The sequence below is a fragment of the Excalfactoria chinensis genome, chromosome 1, assembly GCF_039878825.1.
Source record: "Excalfactoria chinensis isolate bCotChi1 chromosome 1, bCotChi1.hap2, whole genome shotgun sequence".
Taxonomy (NCBI): Eukaryota; Metazoa; Chordata; class Aves; order Galliformes; family Phasianidae; genus Excalfactoria; species Excalfactoria chinensis.
Window position 1 is genome coordinate 87,682,695 of NC_092825.1, and position 21,857 is coordinate 87,704,551.

General features: G+C 46.9%; 2 protein-coding genes across 3 annotated transcripts in view; both read left to right on the forward strand.

The window, feature by feature from the left end:
* Positions 1-21,857, forward strand: part of IGSF3 (immunoglobulin superfamily member 3) — a 181,689-nt gene that overhangs the window by 98,902 nt on the left and 60,930 nt on the right. The window lies entirely within an intron of this gene.
* On the forward strand, positions 877-21,849 carry LOC140249268 (T-lymphocyte activation antigen CD80-like). 2 transcript variants are annotated; one of them, XM_072330693.1, is made up of 6 exons: positions 877-1,271; positions 10,649-10,996; positions 11,970-12,251; positions 14,383-14,508; positions 18,113-18,233; positions 19,870-21,849. In XM_072330693.1, the coding sequence occupies exons 1-5, from the start codon at positions 1,187-1,189 to the stop codon at positions 18,214-18,216; spliced, it is 945 nt and encodes a 314-aa protein (XP_072186794.1). In that variant the 5' UTR covers positions 877-1,186; the 3' UTR covers positions 18,217-18,233; positions 19,870-21,849. The 2 variants fall into 2 exon arrangements, with proteins under 2 accessions (XP_072186794.1, XP_072186795.1); XM_072330694.1 differs by lacking the exon at positions 19,870-21,849 and adding an exon at positions 19,002-19,067 and having other exon boundaries at positions 879-1,271.

Below are 21,857 nucleotides of genomic sequence, written 5' to 3' on the forward strand. Positions count from 1 at the left end.
GACTCACCAGCATGCTTTCACGTATTATATTTATTTCCCTGCAAAAAAGAAAAAAGAAAAAGGTGTAACCTGTTCTTGCTTTGGTATTTGATTTCTCTGTAGAAGTGCCACCTGCTTGGTTATGTCACCTAGGAGTGTTCAGAAACTGGAGTTGAGCCATGGCATATGTCAAGAACTTTGTTAAAGCCATCAAATCACCTCTGTATCCCCCACAGATACTTTGGGCAGGAGGAGGATAGATTTAGTGAAAACGTGCTTTGCATTTGAATATGAGAGAAGCAGCACTGACAAGACATGTCTGACCACGTTGCTCCGCTCAGGATGGCCCTGCACTGTGAGGCCATGTAGTCAGCACAGTGCTGACCTCCCTGCCCCAGGCACCAAGGGGAGCCCAGCCGTGGCCCTACACCTAATGCTGCAGGTGCGAAGCTGGAGCCACAAGCCAGCCTGGATCCAGGGCCTGCAGCAAGCAGGAGAGCACCGAGGACATGGCCTTGGAGTGTGCTCCGTGCTGGCACTCAGCCATGGCAGGAGAGGTGCTTTCCCGTAACGCTCTTAATGAAAGCAAGCTTGATGACTGCTTGCCTGATTACACCCAGCTCAACTTGAAATCATTTGCTATTCTTATTTATTCCAGTTTTAATGTTATGGGATTATTTTGTGTGTCGCATCAGACGTCTAACTTCAACCTAACCTTCAAAGCCCATGCTGCCTGACCGCTACAGCCAACACCTACAGCAGCCCTTCCTTCCCTCCTAAACTCTACACCCTGTGACCCCTCTGTATTGAGAACTGGGTGGCTCCCACATCCCCGGCAGCCCTGTGGGGCCGTGGCTGCGGGCGCCCGCCCTCGCGCATGCCCCACGAGGAAGTTGCGGGTGGGCGTGAGTCAGCTTATCAGTGCCGGCACCCGCGCCCTGCCCAGCCTTTCCCCAGCGCCTGGAGAGGAGTGAGAGTCCCACGGCCCAGAAGAGGCAGCTGGGAGAGCTTGGCGGTGACCCGTGGCCGAGTGCTGAGCCCCTGCCTCCTTCCCAGCACAGAGGTGGTGGCATCGCTCGCTTGTTGAAGCCCAAGGGGACGGGGAGGGAAGCAGACTCGGCGAGGCCTGTGCTGGAGGGTTCTTGAGGAGGAAGCAGGTGGCAGGAGGTCGCGGGTGCTCCGGCTGCTGGCCCAGCACTGCACCAAGATGGGGTGCCTGCCAGTGCCAACCAGCTGGCCTCTGAAGAGATGGCTCGCGCTCGGGCTCATCGTGCTCCATTGCATTACTTTGGGTAAGTAAAGCAACTGCATCGCCCCCCTGTGAAGGAGGCGTGCTGGCTTGGTCAGGGCCAGCTTGGGCTCTTTGAGTTCCTCTGTCATGGCTGAGATGGCTGAGGCATTCCTACAGCCTCTGCCTGGCTGACACAGATGCTCCTGGCTGCTGAACTGCTGCTGTTGAGGTGGGAGGATGAAGGATGTTTGTGGCACAAGCCTGCTCCTTGATGAAGAAATGCTGTGCTGGGCCCGGGGAGACTAGCGAGCTGCTGGCTCCTGGGCTACTGTGGTTGTGCAATTTCTGGAGTTTTTTGGGTAGCTGAAAATGAGATTGTGGTGGGGAGACAGGGCAGGGCAGTGTGTTGTACAACAAGGGGTCCCTCAGGCATCACAGCTCTGTGTTAGAGGACAGTGATAGCTGTTCCCAGTACGGGCCACAACATTCACCAAAGCCCACAGATCAGCCAGACCTCAAGGGGCTTGGATTGATTCTTCTGAGATGTGTGAAATGCTAACCCCGTAAGCACACAAAGCTCACTTCTGAGCTGGGATCTGTGCTCCCGGGCTGTGCTTAATGGCAATCCTGGTGTTTCACTGCAAATAATGAAACTCTGGAGCAAACCGGGGCTGAACTGGGGCTTTGATTAAAAATCAAGTGCTGCAAAATAAGGAGGTTTTCATGGTGGCATTGTGAAACTGCAAGATATCTGATACTCTCCGCTGGGTTTCGTTTTGACTTTCAGTCTCAGAATATTAAAACAAAACTCAGAGAATTTAGCAGGGATGAAATCGCAGGGCTGACTGGTGAAAAAGCAGCCTCTGGACCCCTCTGTGAGCTCCCTGTTCTCACATCTTCCCTACACTCCTTCCCTGGCCTCTATGCTTGCAAAGCACACATCAGGCATGGGCATATTTTGCCCATACCGCAATCAGCAAATAATTCATCCTGGGCACAACTGTTTCTCCATCTGTAATTTAGGAGTTTCTGGGTTTGTGTTATGCTATTCACGTAGCAATGAGTGCACATTAATTCATCAGTCCTGTAGGTTTACTAAAATGGACGCTGATTCCAAGTCCAAAGACGGGCAATGCTTAGATATACAGCCTGCTGCTAATCATCAGTGCTAGAACTACGAGTTTAGTAATATCAGCAAACTGGCAGTTCTAGTGGTTAGTGTACTTTACCAATATGTTTTACCATAAGAATGCTCATTCATCCTGCTGGCCATCACTCCAACTGTTTCTTAGATCCCTGCTTGTAACTTTTGAACTCCCTGCGCAGTTTCCACCACTGCTGACAGGAAAGCAAATCACAGAGTGGATGCTGTGGGCCCTTCGTTTCGCCCAGCCAACAGCATCTGGAAGGGGCTGTATCAGCACAGCAGCACTGAGAGGATGGGAATCAGCTGGAGGGTGTGGGGAGAGGGCTGGGAGACACAAAGCAAAACTGCATTGATTTTGTTTGCCCTGTTGCTGAGAAGAGTTATTTTCTAAACCTGTCGATTACAAAATTGCAGGGTTTGATTTGGCAGTGGACAAAAAGCTGTTTTGGAAGCATTATGGCAGCTTTCGGGGTGCAATTGTTAGATCCTTCCCATATAATGAGTTTGCGGAATTCCTGGTGTTGGCTGATAAAGACAGCACAGCCGAAGCGTTTTCTTTCTCCCTCTGTATGCATACATACAAACCCTGACACCTTTCTCTCCCAAAAGTGATATTCCTTCACTGGCTGTCCTTCAAACTCCATGGTATGGCATCACACATGAGCTTTATCAGGACTTGCAGGTGATGCCTCCCATGGGGATTGCAAAGACTGGCTTCTGACCTTCTCATGGCAGAGCAGTGCAGCTCTAGGAGTTGCCATGGCCCTGCCAGTGACTTCCCTGCAGCATTAAGCAGGGCACAAGGGCCAGAAACTTCAGAACTAACCCCACCTGATGGTATACGTATATGTATATAACTATCTACCTACCTATCTATATGTATAAATATATATACCTATCCATCTATCTATATATAAATTGAATTTTCCTGCTCTGAGGTTCACCTGAGGTGACCTGCTGATATATGACTGTAATTTAGAGCTGCTCCTGAAATGTCAGCTGCTGCTGGAGATGCTGATGCACACGAATGCCCTGCTGTCTCAGAGCAGTGGAAAAGCAGCAGAACAGCCTCAATTACAGCCTTGATTACAGCGTAGTTATTTATTTATGGTCTATTGCTGGTATCCCTGTGGGCTTGTTTTTCACCTGCCATTGCACCTTCACACCTACCTACTGCCTCCATCTCAGTATGTGGTTGTTATACTGAGAAAACATCACACAAAGTACCTCAGAATGACCTGTCCCTGCCCAATGTGCCAAGCTGGCAACGGTGCTGATGGCAGGGACCAGCCACCCCACGTCTGGTCCATGGAATATTCCTTTTTGGCTTCCCTGGAATCTTTTCAACTACCAGAGACTGTCCAGCTCTTGGTTCTTACCAGTTATGAATTTTTTGGGAAGTTTTGAGGGAAATCCCTACAGCTTTTCAGGCTTATTGTAGAGCTGGGGAAGGGAGGGGGGAATATTCACTTTCCTCAGCATGGCAAAGGAATGTTTGCTCACCAGTAACTCACTCTGGAAATCCCCCTCACATCACAAGTAAGGAGCTCAGAGTGGACCTGAGTTTCAGAAAGGAGTACCAAGGGTAAGGAGGGTTTCTTGGCCTTCCCTGAATATTGGCAGGCTGGTAATGAGCACCAGGTGCTTTGTGCCTAATTGCAGTGCCAGCTCCGGCTTGGGCCGTGCTGACGGCAAACTGCACGGCAGAGATGCCAGAAGTTTTTCTTTGTGTATGAGATTTGCCCACTTCACCAGTGGGTGCAGAGGGAGTTTCTGTCTTATTGCTCTTGCTGTCCGCAGCCTTTTTTTTTTCTGTCTTTCTTTTTCTTTTCTTTTTCGATGAGCTCCAGATATGCAGCAAAGTCTTTGGTTTAAAAGCAACAGTAGCAGAACTGAGGAACTTCTCTTTCTGTCCGCCTGTCTATCCAGAGCAAAACCTGCTGTAAAGCCTGTCTGAAAAAACAGAAACCCAGCCAAGGGCTCCTGTTCTTCTTTACAGCCCCCATTCTGCTATTGCCGGGTTTCTTTGAATGAAATGGCTCTTTGGACAGACAACCAAAATTCTTTCACAGTCAAATCGCACTTCCACACATGCGTGGAGTTTGCGCAGGTCCAGCATCTCTTCTAACCACGTCGTGTCCTTTTTCCAATTGGATCTGAATGAATCCAATTAACTCTGCTCATCACTCCGAAGCCAGGAACTTTTTCCTTTCTTTTTTTTTGGAGCACCGAGGCATTTATAGGCTGTTTGTGATGTGAATGTCAGACATTCCCGCACTTAAACATGCAAAGTTTGGGGCTGAAATTGTTACACACTGAGGCTGCCCTACGCGCCCTCACACCGCTCCAGCTCACCCTGCCTTGAGCTGAGCTGCAGCGTGGTTGGGATGGCATAGGTGACCTGACACAAATCCTGCTCTCGTCCCTTCGCTGGTGCTGGCTCTGGCCCTTCTTTGACCATGGGGTGAACTCATCCAGCTCCCAGCCTGCCAGAAAGTCTCATTTTTTCCCCCTTGTTTCATGTCAACAAAGCGCATTGACCCAGACTCTAGGGAGCCCTGAAGAGAAAGCAACGCAAGCACATGGGGCTAGAAAGGAAGGGAGAGCAAGGTCTCCTTTTTCTGTGTGAGAAGGCTATGAGATTGGGGCAAGTTTGTCATCCAATTGCAGCTGGAGGCCAGGCTGGAGGAGAACTCCCATGCTTGGCCAACTCCTCCTTCTGTTCTAATGTGTTTCCTACCTGCGTGCCTTCAACATGGTGTTCTTCATGGTGAAGTGGCAAGGCAAACATGTTACACTTACTTAAGCTCGATGAAAAGATGTCAGCTTTCTTTTTGTGGATATGAACTGTATGTCTGATTGCGACCATTCTGTCCCCTTGGTGCGGCACCGCTCTCAGGAGTCTCAGTAGGTTGTCTGAGAGTATGTAAATCTTTCCCAACACAGAAATGCCACGAGCTTTGCTTCTGCTTTTTCACTGTTATGCTTTTAAAACATCATTAGTCCCAGGGGACTGCCTGGCTGAAAATAAAAGTGCTGAGTGCTGGGTAATGGTGGCACCTCCAGCTACGCTGTACTCTAAAGATGCCCATGACTTGGTGAGCACCAGATGATATTGTATGGTATAAGGGGCACCTGCACACCTCTGCTCTGCCTGTGGCAGGGACCCTGAGGTGTAGCCGTACGTGCCCAATAGACAGGGCACACCTGCACAGGTAAATGGTGCTGTGGCTGTGGACTTGTACTTGAGAAAAAATGCAAATGAAAATTATTTCTAATTCTGGGCAGGCTTACATGAAAGAGATACTGCTTGTTTTTCCTGGTTGCTGGGCACTTTCACCTCCTGTTAGTCTCAAGAGGGGCTGGCTGCGTGGGGATTGTGTGAGGCAGTGAGGTTTACTAAGCACTGAAGGAACCTGGGCCTTTGGCAGTGGGGAGACCTCAACTTCCAAAGCTTTGCTGTGAAGACAGCAGTATTTATAGTGGCAGCATGGGAAGAGGCCGTAGAATGTTCTGAGGGCATCTCTAGCTGGGGGATAAATACAGAGGAATACAAAGTGCTACAGTCAGCGAGAGACATGGTCTCCGGGGAAGAAATTAACAAGTTTATTTTTGCCTTTGTGTGCTACAAATCCCCCCCAAAGGCCTGTCTTACACAACTCCCACATCCAGTTTCTGCTGGAACCTGGGAGTCAGTTAGAGTGCTCAGCCAGTTGCAGGAATTTGATCTCAAAAGGAAGTAAAACATGCAAATCTTCTGCGGCCATCCAGATTCAGTGTTTCCCCTGCTTTTTCCTCTGGCTGGGTCACCTGCTCCTGGTGCTGGGAATGCAGAAGGGGAAGGCTCGGACAGACTTCCCTCTGCGTCTTTCCCCAAGCCAGAAATGTCCTTCCATCCCCACCGCCACCGTCCCTCCCAGCGCACACCAATAACACATGAGAATGCCCTCCACCCTTTCCTCCCCGTGAAACGTCCATGTGGAGGACACTGCAGCAAAGGGGGAGATATTAAGAAACTAGTGGGTCAGCGCCATCATTTCCCAAGTACTTTTGAAGCCCGTCTCCAGACCTTCATTTAGACATGACCCGGCTAGTGCCGAGGTTAGACATGTGCCAACTAACTTGCAGTGAGAGGAGTTGCGGTCTTACTCATCTTATAAGCAAAGCAGACTGGACGTACCCAGGCGGTGGGCTTGTCCCAGCTGAGGGCCCGCGTGACTCAAAGAGTGGCAGATTTTTATCTCAAGAAGTTCCCAGACAGGGCTGGGGAGATCAGGAACAAAGGGAGAAGGATTGGATGGCTGTCACGACCCTGGTGCTGCTCTGAGCCCCTTCACCACAGCATTTCAGATTCCTCTTCTCAGTCACTAATCACAGATCATGGAAGTTTTTGTGATCGGCAGAGTTTCTTTCTCATTAAAGCCAGGTTTATGACAGAGCAGTGATTCAGTTACGGCGCAACCTCCCGTGCCCTTCTGGATGCTTTCATGGCACGGAAGGACAGTGTGAAATGCCTGTAGATGCAGGAAGGTCTCTAATCCCACATGATTTCAAGGATTTATTCTCTAAGGGCAGTTACTGCTCTGTTAGCAGGAGTGTGGCTTTGAAGATGGAGGCACGGGAAGGTAGGGAGCACAGCTCACATTGCTGTTACACTGCAGAAGCAAGCAAAGCAAAACATTTAGAAAACCTTTTCCAACCCTCTCCCCATCTTGAGCCTGCCATGACATCGCTGTGAACCAGAAATCATCCTCTCCTCTCATTGCTGTGGCACGCTGACAATTGTGAGCATGTAGGAGGAAATGAGACTGAATGGAGCCTCAGCCAAATGAATTGGGAGGCAGGTTTTCTTCAGAACACAAAGGAGTTCTCTGCTCTCCCACCACATCTGGGATGAGTAAATGAACTTGACCTGTTAGGAGGTCACTGTGACAGAAGCTAACCAAACTCACACAGCAGCTGCTTTGCTTTGCCGGAACAGCGCGGAGCCGCTGGTTTAACTTAAAGTATTTCTTCCAGTATTCACATATTGCACAGGACACTTGCTGTAGTAATCTCTGAAAGATTCAGATCCCTCACCAGTAAAATGACCTGAGCTAAAAAAAAGACCAACGGGGACTGTTTAGCCCCTTAAAGTTTTAGTTTTTCCAAATTTCTGAACATTTCTGCTAATATAAATGCCTGACAGGTTTTCTAAGCTCACCTTTCTGGTCCAATTAGCCCCACTCTGGGGGCGGCTGCAGCACAGCAGTTGGAATGGAGCATGTTTCTCTGCCTGGGGAAAAGGGTCAGCATCAGCCACACGCTGCAGCACGTGAGCACACAGTGAGGGAGAGGGTGGGCTTCACCAAGGGCAGGAGTGGGGCTTCTATGTTGCTCTAGAAAAGTCATTAACAATTCTTTCCATGGTGGATGCCTCCCCTGCAGCCTGGCTACGGAGAGCGTTCAACACAGAAATGGGACAGAACTGAGTTTTCATTTTTGCTTTGCAGTTCACCTTTAAAGTGAAAGGGGACTTTTGTGGGGCCGAATGACTCTTTGTGGACTTTGATTCCTTCAGGCCCTCAGCGCTCAGGTTGCAGTTTCAAGGCTGCATAGCCTTGTAAGGGTAGATGTGACATCATCAGGAGTTTCCAGCCCTTGTATATGTACTGCCGTAGAGGTTTTTGTTCTCCTTTTGGTGGCAAAGGAGACTCTTAGGGGCAAGGCACAGAGAACCTCATGCAACCCATGATGTGCCGTCACACTGACATTTTCTGTACGCCTACTCTTCCCCTGTTGCTGCAAAAGGAAATAGAAAATAAATATATACTCAACTGCACGGTCATTTTCAGGATCCACGATCCCAAAGTTTCACTGGCTGCTCTTGGAGGTCTTGCCAGCACAAGAGCTGAACCATGCAGAAAAGCAAAGATGTGGTTGAGGGAAAACACAAGCAGACCCACACGCAATGCATGCAGGCACACAGTGGGAGGAACTTCAAGAATCACAGCCCAGAATGGGTCACTTGGAAGGCAAATGGAAAGAAGTGCTTTTTCACACAGTATGAAATCAAACCAGGCAGCTCACTGCTATGGGATGCTATGGAAGCCAAAGATCTGTGTGCGTTCCCAAAGGGGCAGGGCTGCTCAGAAAAAATAGCTACAGCAGTACTGACTAAGCTGCTGGTGTCAAGAAGTCTATCAATTTGTGACTGATAAAGGTTAGCTGGGTGTGTCACACCTTGGTCTGAGCAAGAATGGCTTTTTCTACCATTTTCTGCCAGTGACTGGCTGCCACAGGCCAGTGGGCTGAGTGGGCTGTCACAAGTCAGTGAGCAGACACAGATCAGTGGGCTGAAACAGGTCAGTGGGATGAGTGGGCTCCTGATCTGCCCCTGCCTTGTTGCTCTGGTCGGCGCTCATCATAAGAGGAAGTACAGGTAGTGGGGAAAATTGTGTCGGCATCTATCAGACCTTTCCCTTTGGAAGATCAATGAGGTGGCTGAGCGGGGAGTGGGGAAGCAGCTCAATGAGGATTTGCTTATTTACCTTCACATTCAACTTTTTGTAATGGGTATTAAGAGATCTTATCCCATTTCCTACAGGTCTGATGTAAAGCATGCAGGAAGGACAGGGTGAAAGCTCATTTCTGGTTCTGGTCTTGGGACTGCTAAACATCAGCATGCAACCCACAATGTAAGCTGTAGTGAAAACGCTAAGTCACAGCTTGAAACAGTGATTGAGCACCTGTTGGGAAGGCAGGGCCTACCCAGGGGAGCTCAGCTGCAAGTAATGCAGCTGAATGACTAGAAGGCATGAAGCCAGGATCCATCTCTGCCCAGACCTCATTTAAGGGTTGGTAAGGGGAGGTGAGCATTTTTTAACTGGAGATCCCTGCCTACCTGAGGCCTTCCAAGAATAAGCAGCTTTTTTTCATTGTTTTTTTTTGTGTCTGCTGCTGCATTTGATCTTATCCTCCCTTGCTGCAACCTAGAGCCATTCCACTATTGTTGTGCTTTCCGTTGTGTTGTAGTGTTATGCTACCCCAAATTAAGATGTGCTAGGGTGCTGCCTGTCTCCCTCCAGTACCTGGAGGCTTTCAGAGCACCTCCTCAGGCCCACCAGGCACAGGTCAGCATGCCATATTGCTGCTGGTTGTTTGTGGGTATCCCTGGGATCTGAGAGTTATCTCTGACTCTTGGAGGTAAGTGCCAACAGCATGAGGCCAAGGCAAGCAGGGCAAACGTAAAACAACCCAATCTTCTGAACTGGGGTGTGCAGAGGATGAGCATCATCCCAGGAGCTGCTTAGACCTAGGAAAAAGCAGACACATCTGTCTTGGCCTTACTGCAGCACAGGGCTGCATAACAGCGCAGAAGTTCCTGGCTGGGCTGCCCCCTTGTACTTATGGTCCTGGCACTGGTGAGCAACCACCCACTGAAAAGAGGAAGGGAAGTGGGAAAGCAGTAATGCAAAATGGAGGATTATGGCTAAGCAGGTCAAAGTTGTCATAACTTCCCCCTTGCGAGGGTCACAGATTGTTGTCATAAGCATGTGCCTGTGTGCTGAGATATGGCGCTGACACAGGCGTGGATGTTTTGGGAATGTCTGTGCTGGTTTGCATGTAATTCAGAAGGGGACCGAAGGGGGCCCACAGGCCTTCAAAAATGAGAGTTTGTTTTAGCTAGGTTATGCAAACTTGGTCATTTCTTAATGCTGTGCTAATACGGTGATGAAAATGTGGCTCCTTCTGCTATTTATTACCGTAGGGCTGTTTCTGGGATCTTAAAATGTTGCTTTTCTGGTTATTGTTTTTTGTTACAAAAATAAATAAATGAAAACACAAATCAAAGCCCACAGTCTATTTATCTACTGTGGTCCTGTCTGGAAGCAGGGAATGTGAGAGAGTTAGGACATGGACTTTCTAAACACTGAGCAGAGGAGATAGCAGATAGGCGATGCGTTTGGGTTTTTCTGTCCCTTCCCATGGCTATCATGGCAGTTCTTTATTCTGGGATGTGGTTTTCAAGGTGCCACCACAATTTCTGTTCAGGCAGGCAAGTCTCTTGCCTTTGCTCTCGGTAATTCACACCAAAATAGCTGTGTGCCCTAAGCCTTAAGAAGGACTGGAGCATCACATGAAAAGCATTTCAAAGGCAGTCCTCCTCTCAGTGTGGAGCTGAAGATGTAAACTGCTCAGCAGATGGAGGGCTGAGGTACATTAGTGGGTGCAGACGGAGCTGAAATAGGTGAGCCTTATGCAGCAGGCCTGCACCACCGTCTCAGTGCCTTTTGTTTGCCCCTCAACAGGCTGTGCACAGGAGAAGAAAGTGGTGAAAAGTAAAGTAGGGGAAGAAGTCGGCTTGCCTTGCTGTTACAAAATTCCCAGCTCAGAGAGCCTGCAAAACTACCGCGTGTATTGGCAGATGAACGTCACAGATGTGGTGCTGGCCTACTCAGGGGGAAAAAAGATTGATGAGCATCTACGCTATGTCAACCGGACAAAGTTGGACTTTGAGAACCTTACCCTGTGGATCTCCAGTGTGGAAATCTTGGACAGTGGCCCTTACCAGTGTATTGTTCAGAGTCTCCAGTCTTCACCGGACAAACCTGGATCTCACCTTTTGTGTGGAGAGCCCGTGACCCTCTTTGTTACTGGTAGGTGGGCTGCCTCCCCAAATGTGAGGCTTTCTAGTGCCAACCTCTAGGGAGAAGGGACATTCCTTGAAGCTTTCAGCATAGTGTAGCATAGGGGCTTTCACCATGACGCCTAAAATAGAGCCAGAGTGTGTGTTAAGCCTCCTATAAGGCTCCTCTGTGCCACAGCAGCACTTCCTAGGGGCTGGGCTGCACGTGGACTGCACAGCAGCTCCACAACCCGAGGCTGAGCTCAGCTGGAGATTTGAGGCTTTTTACCTCAAAGAAAACACTCAAGTTCCTCATCCAAGTTGCTCAAAATGAATCTGAATCTTTTCTTGGAGGCTACAAAAAGTTCCATTGACATGATTTTCCATTTGCACCACTGTTTTTGTGGCGGTTGGTTTCAGCCAAAAGCAGAGATACTGGTAAGGTACATATATATTTATATACACATTTGAATACCTTTAGCAGCAGAGAGTTCCAGAAATCCTCCAAACAAGTTAGTGAAGGAGCATTCTCCCACACTGGATGCAATTCCTCAGCAAAAATAATCCCAAGCTCCTGACATCTGGACACTTCTTGCAGACATGAGTGAATGAATAATGGACATTTGTGCAAGGATGTTCACATTCAGTTATCTTTATGGGAGCCAAGAAGGAAATAGGGAACTGAACTGTCAGAAACTTCTCTAGCCGTGGAGGGGAGTATTACTGAGAGCTGAGAAGTTAACCACGTGAAAAATACACAACAACAAATCTCTTCCTCACCACAAATACTCCAGTTTCTTGCCTTCCAGAAACCTCCTTTCTGTTTTATTGAGAATAGACTATAGTCAATCGTCTGTAGTCTACAGAATAAGATGCTGGGGCTGGAGGGAGAATGTTAAGACATAAGAAAGGCCAAACATTATGATAGAGGAGGGATGTCCCACAGGGGACTCTCTGCTTTGACCACGAGTTTCTAAATGTTTTCTAAATCTTTCTTTCTTCAGCTGACTTCAGCAAGCCGAGCATAGAGAGAGAAGTAACCGCTAGTTCATGTGAATCAACAGAAATGGTGGTAAGATGTTCTTCTCATGGAGGCTTCCCCAAACCCAAAATCTATGGAGTCCTCAACAACGTGTCTGTGGTGCTGAATACCACCTGGGAGTCTGAGTCCAGCCTCAGCCCATACAACGTCACTGGCACACTGTGGCTCAACGTGACCAAAGATCTCAACTTCACTTGCTTCGCTGAATATGATGGCTTTCTCAGGTCCACCAGTTTGCTTCTAGGTAGGTTTTCATACAATGTAGGTTGCTCCAAAAATAATACCTCTGTGGTATTATTTTGTGTGGAAACCACAACAGCTACAAAGAGCACGATAACACTAATTGATAGCTGAGAATTTGCTCTACAAAAACACCATTTTTCAGCATAGTCACCACTATTAGCTATGCATTGTTGCCAGTGATGAACAAGAACCCGAATGCCATGCTCATAAAAATCTGCACCAGTGGAGGTCACTCTCTGTTTCACAGCTGCTATGACCAGCATGATTGCTGAAATGAACCACCCACTGCCTTTTTGTGTTTGTATACAGTTTAGTCTCCATAATCATTCAGCAAGCTTTGACTTTCATCGATGGCTGCAACTTTTTCTACACGGAGGGATTCCATGACATACCTTTGCTTCAAATGCACATCCCTGTCAGATGCCATTGTCTCAGACTGCCCCTCTGCTGCTATATGTTGCATGGCAACAGCATGTAATGGAATACTGGTGGGAAGGTTCAGCCTCTACTGCCATGATGTGGGCTAACATCATAAAGTAGGAGGTATTACTTTTGGAGCAGCCCTTGTAGTTTGAATCACAGAAGTTATTTTGTTGAACCTGCTGAGTTGCCTCTTCAAGAAAGTGGTAGATGAGAGGGGGTGAGTTACATCACTGACTGATGGATGAGCAGATGGTTCAGGCTTTCCACTGCTCTGCAGGGAATCACAGCTGGGCTGATAGGGCAGCTGGATCTTGCTGTGATCAGGTGGTGTCAGCACCAGCAGTTCTCACAGGTTGGGGCTGCCACCACGCAGTGTTTCTCTGTACCAGCATGGTCTCACTGCCAGTAGCATGACACAGACCTGGTATTTGAATGGAGGGACTTCAGTAATATGTGTGCCTCAAAGGCTGCGATTACAAAGAATTTCCTCATTTCATAAGCATGTTTGTTCCTGCTTCAGTAACAGGAAAAGTTAGCTGGGGGTCTAGACAAAATACTGCTTTCATACACATTTAATATAGAGTTAACTCAAACAGATAAAATTCCATCGCTGTTTGGCTTAGAAGTGATAATGTAATAGCTAAGTCTGTCCCTTGAAAAGCTTGAGGGACAAGTGGAAACAGCATGAGGCAAGGCAGCACACTACAGTCTACGTGTTTTGCAGCAGAAAGGGATTTGCAAAAAAAAATCTTATTAAAAAAAGAGATCCTCTTGGCTCTGTTATTGCTGAAGAAAATGTATTTTAAAGTACGTCTCTGGGTCTGAAGTTTTCACTGTAGAAATGCAGACAGCTTCAAGGGAAGCTAGAAAAGTGCTGTGTTTGCCAGGAACTACACCTTATTCATCAAGGTGTTTAATTTATTGGTCTTTCTATAAAATCAAAGGGGCTTGTGAGGAGATGTGCCCCTCAGCTTCAGGACAAATGGAGACTGACAAACAAAAAAGTAATAGTAACATACTGTTGTCACACGTTTTCAGAGAAGGGTGCAATCAACAATAAGAACACAGTCACAAAGCCCTCACCTTTTGGCTTTTAAGAAGTACAGCCATTCCTGCTTTGGCTCAATGAAAATAGTCCTCCAAACAAGTCTTTCATGCATGTGTACTTCTGGACAGATCACAGCTTCTGGTAGACACAGAAGGCAAACTCTGCAGTGGGGGACACATGAGGTCAGATTGTACAGCAGGTCAAAGTAGCATTTTAGAAGCTGGATGATGCTTAGTTGTGCTACATGTAGATGATGAAAATCTGAAGACCTATGAACAGATACCCAGTGTGTCCTTTCTTTTAAATTAGGGTTGTCCTGTACTGTATACATGCTCTGTTATCTACTCATATTTACAAGTGGTAGAATAGTAATCCCCAGTGATGCTAAGCCAAAAGATACAGAGTCACTGATGTTGAACTGTCTCCTAAGATCCTTTTCCTTCCATTTTGGATTCTGTGGATGTGACAAAAATTCCAGTATACAGCACACACAGGGGAAATGAAGGGCTCCTATAGATTAGGTGCCAGCGTTGTCTGTTTGCTTGCTGAATATCCCAGTTAGAATTTGGCCTGAACCACCATAACTGGCATACTTGCTATTACGTGAAAATGACAAACTGTTGCTGGGCCCTATACTGATGCTTTGTTTCTTCTGTCTCAGCAAAAGCAAATGACTGCATTGTCTCTTCTGCACTTCCATCCTATAATGTCATTACTGCTTCAAGTATCATCATTATCACCTTCCTACTGGCTGTCACCCTAGCAGTGAAATACCTTCCAAGGCACGGTAAGTAGAGCTCCTTTTTCCAGAAGTAGTTCCTTACTGCTTATAGATTAGCTATGTAAAATATACGTTTATAGAAACTATACTGATACATGGAGTATTTTTTCTACCTTCTTCTCATTTCTGTTTATTTTTGTGGTTTTCATGCAGCATCTACTGCCACAAAATCTAAACTTGGCTCAGGATTTTCCTGTCTTTTGTGTGCACACAGCACTAGGGTTCCAGGTTGACACTCCGGTTGTCTTGGGAGTTTTGACAGAAGGTCAGACTATTTCCAGAGAACAGGGATATACAGAGTTGTATTCAGAAAGGTCGAGAGGTCTGTTTTCATGCATTAGGATGCTTGAAGATGTCAGGAATCTTTGTGAGCATCGTCAACACAGCTGAACACTAACAGTTTCAAAATGAGATGTGTCCATACACCTTGCTTGGACAACCTCTCAGAAAAGTCACAAAGCCATAATTACAAGATTATATAGTGCTAGGGCTACAGACTAGACTTGAGCACTGCAATTTGGGCACTTTTAGAAAAACCCCAGTCATCAGGATATATGTATTTGTCTTCTTTATTGGTCCCAAAAGAGCAGAAGTGAGGTGCTCTGTCCCACACTAAGAAGTCTTCAGTAATTCAGACATGTCCACAAGTTTTGTGATTGCAAAAAGAACCTCAAGCACCTCAGGTTAGGTGGCAGCTCACTAGATCTCCTCAGGTAGCTGCTCCTCCTAGTCATGCATTTTGGTCACAACAATCCCAGGCAACTCTACAGGCATGGGAAGGAGTGGCTGCAAAGCTGCCTGATGGAAAGGGTCCTTGGTGTTCTGATGGACAGTTGGCTGAATATGAGCCAGCAGTGTGCCCAGGTGGCCAAGGAGGCCAATGGCATCCTGACTTGTATCAGGAATGGTGTGGTGAGCAGGACTAGGGAAGTCATCCTGCCCCTGTACTCGGCAATGGTGAAGCCTCACCTTGAGTACTTTGTTCAGTTTTGGGTACCTCAGTACAGAAAGGACACTGAGGTACTGGAGCAGGTCCAAAGAAGAGCAACAAGGTTTGAAAGACTTGGAGAATATGCCCTACAAGGAGAGACTGAAGGAACTGGGGCTGTTTAGTCTGGGAAAAAGGAGGCTGACCAAGGACCTTATTGCTCTGTTCCAATACCTGAAAGGTGTTTACAACGCAAGCAGGGTTGGTCTCTTCTCACTGGTGACAGGATGAGTGGAAATGTCCTCAGTTTGCTCCAGGGTAAGTTTAGGTTGGATATCAGGAAAGAACTTCTTTACAGAAAGGGTAGTTAAACTCTCAATAGGCTCCCCAGGGAAGTGGTTGAGTCACCATCCCAGGATGTGTTTAAAAACTGTTTGGATATGGTGCTCAGGGACATGATTTAGCAGAGGGTTGTGAGAGTTAGGGTAGTATGGTTGTGGTTGTACTTGATGATCCTTAAGGTCTTTTCCAACCTGAGTGATTCTATAATTCTGTGTCTAAGACGGCCAACCAGAAAGCCCCTGAAGATGTGGGCATCTAAATCTAATGGATTCACAAAGGTTGGTAGGCATCCATCCAGTACTGGAAATCAACAGCAATACATGTTCTCTCTGCACCCCATTGGTAGCTTAGAAAAGCAGCCCTACAGAAAGACAACAGTCCTTGCAATGTGTTATAAATATCACCCAGTCGAGGTCTGTCAGGTCACTGGAGAGGTGAAGGCTGAAGACAAACTGAGAGTGCTCTGTGCTCAGCACACTTAAACCAAAAGCCACCAGGCTGAGCGTTTTAGCTCATCATGGTCACAGTGGTATCCCCCGCTGGAAACAGGTTCATTTGTTAGGCAGCAGGGACTTGGCTCACTCAAGGACACTTATGAGTTCATCATCTTCACATCTCTTGTTAGCAATATTTCAATTCCAAGCAAGGTCACTTGCAAGTCAGAGTATGAAGGTGGCATTACTGTGTTTCTTCCCCTCCTAACCAACCACAGCCTTTCAAAAAAATATGCGACCGTTGCACCAGGCTGGGCTGATTACCCCTCTGTGCTTTATCAACAAGAAAGGAAGCACCTGGGGAAGGCAGAGACCCTTAGCAACAGCTGTGCACCTCCTCATTTTCCATTCATGTCCCTCTGTGACACCAGTGCTGGCTCTTCCCTGTTGTGCCTTGGAGTTGTGTCGATGGGAGAGCAGTAACCTGTTTGAAAACATGAAGGTCACAACCAAGCAGCCTGTGCTGAGCTTCTAATGATGGGGAAAAGACAAGTGGAATTCAAAGATCTTTCTCTAAACAAATACAGGCTTGAAAATTAAAAGGTTCCCTACCATTAAAGGAGTAAGATTCTGGAGCATTCTGAGATACCTTTTCTATTAATGTCAGATTGCTTTTTAGATGTAAAAAAGCATACCGGTGTGGTGGAATGGGATCACCTGCAACAGCAGTGTGCTTAGCTGTATAAAATGGAATTTCCCTTTTAGTCCCATTCTCCTAATATGCACACGGAGTGGATCTGCTGAGTCAGGTGGTGCTGCTTTGTACAGCCACTTTGCAGACTGGGTGTAAGCTGTAAGGAACCAAAGCTGGCACTTCAAACCAACTTCCCAGTTTGTATGCTTTGGTGCTGCTGTGCATTACCACCTGTCTGGGAAGGGAAATGTCTGTCTCTCACGTGCTTCCTGCTGGCATTGCTGCAGATCACCAGTCAAGAGGTACCGTGGGAGCCCAGAATACGTCTGAGAGTATTTCTGTTGCTCTTGTGTAGGGAAAGTGGGACCAAGAGCTGCCTTGAAGCTCAGTCATTTCTGAGCTCAAAAAGCCATGCTTCAAGTAGCTGAAGTGTGGGAGGGAATAGAAAAGATAGAGCAAAACGGAAATAAGGGTTCTCAGATGTGTGATTGTTGTGGTGACCAAAACATGTAGGTGCTTTGTTGAGGTTCACAGTCCCTACTTTGAGGAGCTCGCAGTCTAACCAGCTTGTCTTTGTAGTAATTTCATATTGAAAACTCTCTGAAAATTATTTTTAATCTTTCCAACTAATTTAATCAAGAACACAGCGTTAGATATTCCCTGCAATTACAATTTACTGCAGTAAGACAGGGATCCAGCTTGTATTACGAAAACAAAAGCCAATCTTAGATGCTGAGACGCAAACGTTTCTCAAAGACCTCAGAGGGTTGCTTTGTTGGTTCCTTATGATAACGCTGCTGTTCTCTCACTCCGCTGGTAAGCTGCATGGAGTGACGTGTCACTTTTACCATTATTTCCCTGCTGACCTTATCTCAGCATGTGGTTGGTAGCTTGTTGTTGTGTCAGGCTGGAGTTCTAACTCCCTGCTAACAGTACAGTTTTATCCATGACACTACACAGATAACATCTATATAAGATGGACCAGGTCAGACTATGGCTTTGGGCTAGTCGTGTTCAGATATACTACAGGGATGAGTCTAACCAAGGGAAAACAGAAGTAACTAAAAGACCTTTTTCTTTACTGTCTGAGATTTTCTTCTCCCTACTCTTCTCACTCTCAGTTGTACTTTACTTTGTTGAAGAAGGCATTTGGATCAAGCACTTTCAGGTATTCTGGAGCTCCAAGTACTAATGAGGGATCTTCTCTTTCAGCCTGTTCCCGCTGTTCTAAGAATCAAGGTTCAGAAGAAGAAGATGTGAAAATGATGAACCCACAACACAGCTGTAAAGTGACATGTGAAATGTCATCTCTATGACCAGATCACTTTGGCAGGTACAAATGAACATTTGACAGATTTGATTGTTAGTGCCTCCTCTGAAATTGTATAAGGACGCAGGCTGATATCTGAAGGGTGGGCTGTAGCAAGGCCATCCATCTGCTGGGATTTGCAGTGACATCCCCTGCCACTGGGAGAGCCCCACATTTTACAGGCCTTCCAGCTAAGAACTGGGCACTCTTTTAGTTTCTGTCCTACTGGACTCATTTGCAAGTAGTTCATCACCTGCTAGTCTCACATGTGGCCTCATCCCCTAGAGGTTGCTTCTGACTGATGGCCTGCAAGCCATGCGCCTCATCTGATGCGTAAACACGGGAGCATCAGCAATGAGATAAATGAAGGATTGACCCTGTAGTGGTGAAGGAGAAGTGAACCAATGGGTAACGACTCTGGCTTTCCCAACAAGATTACCAATACCAGTCTGCTTCTTGAGCTGTCTCCATTCCCTTAAGCACTCGGAGGAATGGGTAGAAGGAAAAATGGGTAGAAGGCCCGTAGCATTGTTGCACCCAGGTTTTGCTGCCTGTTATGCTGGCTGTCTTTGGAACTTAAAAGGACTTGCTTTTGATATGAGGTGTTGTGAATGGTGTAGCAACGGCTGGGGAAGAGTCTGGCTTGCCAAAGGTTTGTGACTTTGAAGCATTGTATGCATTTTAATTTGAAAGCTGGAATATTCAGAACTGTGTCCTCCAAAGCTGTTTTCCAAGTCAAGAGACTTGAGGAAAGATTACCAGCTAACAGTTGCTTCTTGTCTCGTTATCCAGGTATCTGTATTTTCCTGGTCTCACCAGAGGATGCTGAGTTGTTAGCGTGATAGCACAGAATAAGTTACATAGTCCTAAAAGTCATGACATTTTTTCAAGCTGTGTTGCAGTAATCTGAAGGCTTAGAATTTCTGAGGCGGAAAGAAGGGGAAACTATCATTCAAGCCACTTTTCTCATTTCCAAACTTGACCACCCACTCATATTTTCCTCTGGGGAAGGCCCTATCTGGAACAGATACTAAAACCTTGGTTAGCATGAATTCTGGGGGCTTTTGTGAGAACTGTTCACTGGTGGGAGTTCACCTACTGGATTCATCCATTCTGCCACATTCCTCTTTTTTTTTCATTTAAAGAAATGAAAATTTAAAGATTTCCAGGCTTTTTTTGGGGGGGAGGGGGGGGGGAGGGGGAGGGTTGGTGTGTGGAGAGGAAGCAGCTGGTATTTCCAAACTCCACTGCCTGGAATAGCTGCTGTATGTGGATAGGGCTAGAAGCTGTACATTAGGACAATGTATTGCTTGCTTAGTGGCAGCCTGTGATCTTGCTATTTCGTGATGTGCTGAGCCATGTCCTGTTACTGCTTAAATAAGACAGTACATTCATTGATCACCCTCTCGTCACAAGGGGATGGCACCGGTGTATGGTCCAAAGGTTTTCACACCAAACAAGTGCTGAGCCAGTAGCTCACTGCAGTGCACGCCTTGAACTACCTCTGCACAGATCTTTTTTTACCATAATAGGAGCCCTCTTGTGGACTATAGCAGGTGATCCGTGTTTGTCTCGGGTCTGCCACATTCTGATTTAGAAGTAAGAAGGGGGAGAAAAATATATATGTATATGTATATTTCTCTCTTTGTGTCTCCCTCAGGTTTCCTATCCTGTGTATTCTGCACTGCAGTCCCCACCGTTCTCTACAGCAATGCTTATTGCGTTGACCCTTAGGCTCTCTGAAAGGGGATGAGAGCAGTAGAAAAGTCTTCTTGAGAAGACACAGAAGCTACGAGTTGGTCTTGTTACAAAAGGTTCACTGGAATTCCAACTGGGAGGACCCTCTGTGTTCCTACAACGGGTTAGAAGAACATCTTCAGCGTTGTGACCCTCCAGCATGCCAGCTCAAGAGCTCGGGATACTCTGATGCTGCCTCTAAGGAAATCAGGGGCCCTGCAAAGCCCTGGCAGGTAGCCCATGTCCACCCACCTCTCTAGCAATGCACAACTGGCCTCAGACCCCAGCATGCCATGTCTGGCCAGGCCATGCCTCCATGGTGCAACTCAAAGCAGACAAAACTACTTTTACATTCAGCCTTGCACTGGTACCTGCTGGTGCTGTTCAGTGTGGGCCAAGTTCAGGCTCAGACTTGATGGTTACAGATAGGTGATATGATATCTCTTCTCCCCTAAAGAGGCAGTAATGCACACACTTCAGGAAAAAGCACCTCGTGGTAGATATGATACACACCTCCTGCTTGTTTTCACTGAGACGTTGTAGGGAACAATACATATTGACAGCAAATACTGCTTATGTACAGCAGTGGCAGAAGTTCTCATAACCTTTCTCTCTTGAAAGGATGGCTTTGCCAACCCAGGTACCCAGATGCAGCTCCACCATCACACCACTCAGACACGGGGCATACCTCACACAGACCATACCACTAACTGTGGTGGTGCTTGTGAGCACGTGGGTGTGCATGCATGCACATGGACACAAGTTCTATGTGCATTTCTTCCTACTCGTACTTCTCATAGAGCCCCGTATAAATTTCTGTAACAATGAGCAGATAACATGTGTACCAACAGTAATGAAATTTAAGTCAGGGCCTTGCTTCCTAAATCTGCTTTTGTTTGTACATTTGCATAGGAATACTTAAGAGTAGGTTCTCCATTTCTGGGGGGAGTCTCTCATGGTGGGATTTACTTTGCTTTGAATGCTGCTGCCTTCTGTCAGCATTCTTAGGTGATATTCTTGCCTACTGTGTAGGAAAATATGGTTTCTCATTTTGAGGGGAAGAGTGGAAAGAAATCCCAAGCACCACCAAGTTTCCTAAGCAACTGCACATACCGACTTAACCCTGCCCTGAATATAGCGGGCTTGTTTAGTTTTTCCCTTTTGTTCAGTCCTGCTGCAAGCTGTACCCGTTACCTTCTTGCTTCGTCCATGTACGCAGTTAGCAGGGTAGGCCAAAGACTGAAAGCATCACGCCACCATCTCTGCGGGGTATTTTGTTTCTTGAGCTGTTTATCTTACTAGGACACAACACAGAAATGTTCATTTCACGTTTTTCTAGTAGGTATGTATTGGGAGGAAAAATGCCGGAGGGAACAGGAGCGCTAAAAGCAGTTTACAGAGCACTGAGCAATGAGAGTCTAAGGGATCAGAGCAAGTCTGAGAAATAAGACGCTGCTCTCTTTCTTCTTCTGCAGAATCCTGCTGCACCATCAGCATTTTGCTCACTGTCCCTTCCTATGAGACAAAATGGGAACTTTAGAGCATTCCTACTGAGGGGTCAAAAACAGAGAAAAGGAGATAAGCTTGCCACAAAGCCCCAAGTGGGTGATAAGGAGCCAAAGTTATCTGCACATGTGCGTTCTGGTTGCATGTGGGACAGACGTGGCATAGGAAGCAATGCTACTAAAAGGCAACCCGACCCTGTCACAGGAAGGGCTGCCAATGAAATGTGGTCTGATAGTATTCTCATTCACATTTCCTTCAGTCCACGTGTGCTCCTTCTAGAACTACCAGCTTCTTGAAGGCTGAACACCCTCTTTTTCACTTTAATCATTTTCCGCCTTTTCACCTTGCCGACCACACTGCAGCTCTGACAGCTGGACCTGAACAGAGGCTTCCCTCTGAATACCC